General features: G+C 39.3%; 1 protein-coding gene across 1 annotated transcript in view; it reads right to left on the minus strand.

Annotated features, from left to right (window-relative positions):
* Positions 1-292: 292 nt before the first annotated feature.
* Positions 293-4,803, minus strand: part of LOC110314821 (vomeronasal type-2 receptor 116-like) — a 32,567-nt gene continuing 28,056 nt past the window's right edge. The window contains exon 7 of the mRNA XM_029534642.1: positions 293-1,221. Within this exon, the coding sequence (XP_029390502.1) occupies positions 293-1,221 (929 nt within the window). The remainder of the gene's footprint in view (positions 1,222-4,803) is intronic.

Consider the following 4,803-nt stretch of genomic DNA (forward strand, 5'->3'; position numbering starts at 1 on the left):
AAAGAATGAAATCTTATGCAATCATATCTAAATGTTTTTATTGTTTTCAAAAGGGTTTTGTAAAGTTACAAGTGTTTATTTATTTTGAGCACTGGAAAGGCACTAGTTCAACCTCAGAAAATTGGTTCCTTATTTCATCCTTTGATTCCAGGGGATCAAGCTCAGAATATAATATTTGGTGAGAATCTATACCCACAAAGCTATCCTAGGAATAATATATTATAACCTTATATTTGACTGTCATAATGGTAGAGATCTAATTCAATTCAGTTTAGTTAAAGAATCATGTGAACTATGTTTTAAGTAAAATCTTGCTCCTGTGGTATCTTTTATTACTGTTGTGAGGAAGTGCGTTCAACTCTGGCCTGAACAAAACAATGTAGCACTTAGGAGCAAAGATTACAATGAGAATGCTTGCACTGGAAGCCAAGATAGAGAAAATTTCCATAGCCACCCTGACCTTCCCTTTGGTGCTGTGGTAGACAGGGAGGAAGGTGACCCAGACACTGCAGAACACAAGCATGCTGAAAGCCATGGACTTGGACTCATTAAACGTGTCAGGCAGATTCCTGGACAAGTAAGCCATGAGGTAACTCCCAAAGGCCATGACTCCCAGGTAGGCCAATGTGCAGTGGAAGGCAATAACCGAACCCTTGTTGCAAAGAATGATGATGTGTCCTTGTTCAGAGTGAGCATCCATGTCAGTAAATGGAGGGGACATTCCCAGCCATATACCAGAGAGAAGTACTTGTATCAGGGTACAAACTGGAATGACAAACTTAGGTAACCGTGATATCAGCAACCATCTTATTGTTCTTCCTGGAGCAGTAATTTTGAAGGCCATAACTACAGTGATAGTTTTGGCCAAGACAGTGGATAGAACCACTGTGAACAGAAGTCCAAACACGTTCTGTTGCAGTACGCATGTTACTGTGGTTGGAAGGCCAATAAAGAGCAATGGACAGAGGAAACAGAGGGTGAGAGTGATGAGCAGGATGTAACTGAGAGATCTGTTATTGGCCTTGACAATTGGAGTATCTCTGTGGTTTACAAAGACCCAAGTAACAAGAGCTGTGAGAGTAGAAAATCCAAGGGACATGAATGTGAGTCCCTTTCCCAAAGGATCATCATAGGCCAGAAAGGTGACAGTTTTCTTCAGACAGTGTCTCTTCTCTGCATTTGCATAATGAGTTTCTGGACAATGCACACACTGATCCATACCTGGTAGAAATGAAGTTGATCCTGGTCAAGTTTTCTCTTTACCCTAATACATTTTAGAAGTCAAACTCATCGGATTGTTATTACAACCATATTCTCTTGACACTTTTGATATAGAGAAATGAGTATTCTAAAGTGAATAATCCTACAAGTTCAGGTTTATTCTCCTTTCAAAAATCTCCATGAGGAAAAGACCCTCCTGGAGTAAAGGGTATCTTTTTTCTTTTTTCTTTTTGGTTTTTCAAGACAGGGTTGGCTCTCTTGGAATTCACTCTGTAGACCAGGCTGGCCTCAAACTCAGAAATCTGCCTACCTCTGCCTCCCAGGTGCTGGGATTAAAGGCATGTGCCATCACTGACCAGCTTATTTTTTCACATTAAACATTATAAATATATTACTCCAGAAATCAGGTAGGAACTGAATCAGGTAGGATAAGGAGGTAAGAAGGAAAGCTGAGGGGGCTGGTGAGATGGCTCAGTGGGTAAGAGCACCCGACTGCTCTTCCAAAGGTCTGGAGTTCAAATCCCAGCAACCACATGGTGGCTCATAACCATCCGTAACAAGATCTGACGCTCTCTTCTGGAGTATCTGAAGACAGCTACAGTGTACTTACATATAATAAATAAATAAAATAAATCTTAAAAAAAAAAAAAAAGAAGGAATGCTGAGCCCACTGGGGCGTGGCAGTGCCTGACCTGCCTCTACCATCTTCCTCAACCTGCTTTGTTATGTAGATCATGACCACCTCCTCAGACTTTGCACCAACCTAGTGAGGCAGTCCAGACCACAGCAATCACTAGACATGAGTATGTCCAAGATACTTGACTACTGTCCTCCCTACAAAGCATTTTTAATTGTGGTTTTCTTTTATTACATAAATCTTGATTGTGTCAAATTGGTAATGAAAACACCCAGAAAACTTCATAACTAGAGCCTATTTAATTAATTGTGTATTGAAATGTTCATATTTTTTCTTTGTTTTTAACCTCTCTTTTATTTATTTTTTGTAATATAGTTGAAACACACATTTTCATCTTGAGAATACCAAATCACACTTCAAAAATGAATTCAGTTTTTATACCAGTTCTCAAAAAATATTTCTTAATTTACAATAGAAGATGTTAATTCGATTTTAAGAAATATGTTGTTCATTGAAATTCTTGTGTAAAATGATGGTTGTCTGTGATTTATTACACAAATTTATTTTTATTTATAAATTCCTTTTGGTTTGAAATTTTTTCTTCTCATGGGATCTTGGTTGGATACCATTAAATACTTGTTCAAAGTTTTTCTTATCTTTTCCCAGCCCCTTTTCATTTTTGATGGCAGGAAGTTCTCACAGATGTTATAGTGACTATGTGGATGTTTGAGAAAAGTTAGTGGGACTTAACTCTCTCAACTACTTCTGGGTTCTGTGATGAAATTAAAGTTAGAGTGGGGATGTAAGTTCCTTTACATATTGAGATAATTCTGTGGCTATTAATTTACTAATATTTTGAAAAACTTTTTGAAAGTTTTTTCAGGAAAACAGCTACTTAATAGTTAAACTTATGTTCTCTATGTTCTTCCAGAACAGATTTTATGAACTAAGTTTTCGGTGTGCCATCTTCTGTGTGAACCAGGTGGAGGCTCAAAAGGTCACCAGAGGACCGTCCACGCTGCAGGACCCCTAGTACAGCCAGGGACCCAGGATCACTGGAGAGTGGAAAGCCACATCAGTTCCAAAGAATCCAGGAGGGGATTGCGCCAGCAGGAACAGGGACAAAGGAACACTGACCGACCAGAGGCTGGAATTCTTTTCAGTTGGGGCCAGCTGCACGCCATCTTCCACTCGAACCCGGTGGAGGCTCCAAAGGTTCCCAGAGGACTCTCCACACCTCAGGCCCCCTTTCACACCTAGGACCTTGGGATCCCTTGAGAGCATGTGGGCGGTGGAAGCATCAAATCAAATCCTAGAACACGTCAAAATGATCCTCTATCATGACCAAGTAGGCTTCATCCCAGGGATTGCAGGGATGGTTTAATATACGGAAATCCATCAACATAATCCACTATATAAACAAACTCAAGGACAAAAATCACACGATCATCTCCCTATATGCTGAGAAAGCATTTGACAAAATCCAACACCCCTTCATGGTAAAAGTCATGGAAAGATCAGGAATTCAAGGCCTATACCTAAACATAATAAAAGCAATATACAGTAAACCAGTAGCCAACATCAAAGTAAATGGAGAGATGCTGGAAGCAATCCCACTAAAATCAGGGACTAGACAAGGCTGCCCACTTTCTCCCTACCTATTCAATATAGTACTTGAAGTCCTAGCAAGAGCAATTCAGCAACAAAATGAGATCAAGAGGATACAAATTGGAAAGGAAGATGTCAAAATATCACTATTTGCAGATGATATGATAGTATATATAAGTGACCCTAAAAGTTCCACCAGAAAACTTCTAAACCTGATAAACAGCCTCAGTGCAGTAGGTGGATATAAAATTAACCCAAACAAATCAGTGGCCTTTCTCTACACAAAGTATAAACAGGCTGAGAAANAAATTAGGGAGACAACACCCTTCACAATAGTCACAAATAATATAAAATATCTTGGTGTGATCCTATGAAGTGAAAGATCTGTATGATTAGAACTTCAAGTCTCCGAAGAAAGAAATTGTAGAAGATCTTAGAAGATGAAAAGATTTCCCATGCTCATGGATTGGCATGATTAATATAGCCAAAATGGCTATTCTGCTGAAAGCAATCAATAGATTCAATGCAATCCCCATCAAAATTCCAATTCAATTCTTCACTTTGTTAGAAAGGGTCTGCAACTCTATAGGTGGAACAACAATATGAACTAATCTGTACCACCAGAGCTCAGGTCTCTAGCTGCATATGTAGCAGAAGATGGCCTAGTCAGCCGACATTGGGAAGAGAGGCCCATTGGTCTTGCAAACTTCCTATGACCCAGTACAGGGGATAGTCAGGGCTAAGAAGTGGGAGTGGATGGGTAGGGGAACAGGGCAGAAGGAAAGTGGTATAGGTGACTTTTGGGATAGCATTTGAAATGTAAATGAAGACAATATCTGATAAAAAATTGAAAAAAAAGGGCAATTTGCAAATTCATCTGGAATAACAAAACACTGATGATATCAAAATCTATTCTCAACAATAAAAGAACCTCTGGGGGTTATTAAACCTCAAGCTGTACTACAGAGCAATTGTGATAAAAACTGCATGATACTGGTACAGGGACAGATAGGTAGACCAATGGAATAGAATTGAAGACCCAGAAATGAACCCAAACCCGTATGATCACTTGATCTTTGACAAGGGAACTAAAACCATCCAGTGGAAAAAAGACAACATTTTTCAACAAATGGTGCTGGCACAACTGGCAGTTACCATGTAGAAGAATGTGAATTGATCCATTCTCATCTCTTTGTACAAAGCTCAAGTCTAAGTGCATCAAAGAACTCCACATAAAACCAAATACCCTGAATTTTATAGAGGAGAAAGTGGGGAAAAGCCTTGAAGATATGGGCACAGGGGAAACATTCCTGAACAGAACAGCAATGGCTTGTGCT

Source organism: Mus pahari, unplaced genomic scaffold, assembly GCF_900095145.1.
Source record: "Mus pahari unplaced genomic scaffold, PAHARI_EIJ_v1.1 scaffold_10496_1, whole genome shotgun sequence".
Taxonomy (NCBI): domain Eukaryota; kingdom Metazoa; phylum Chordata; class Mammalia; order Rodentia; family Muridae; genus Mus; species Mus pahari.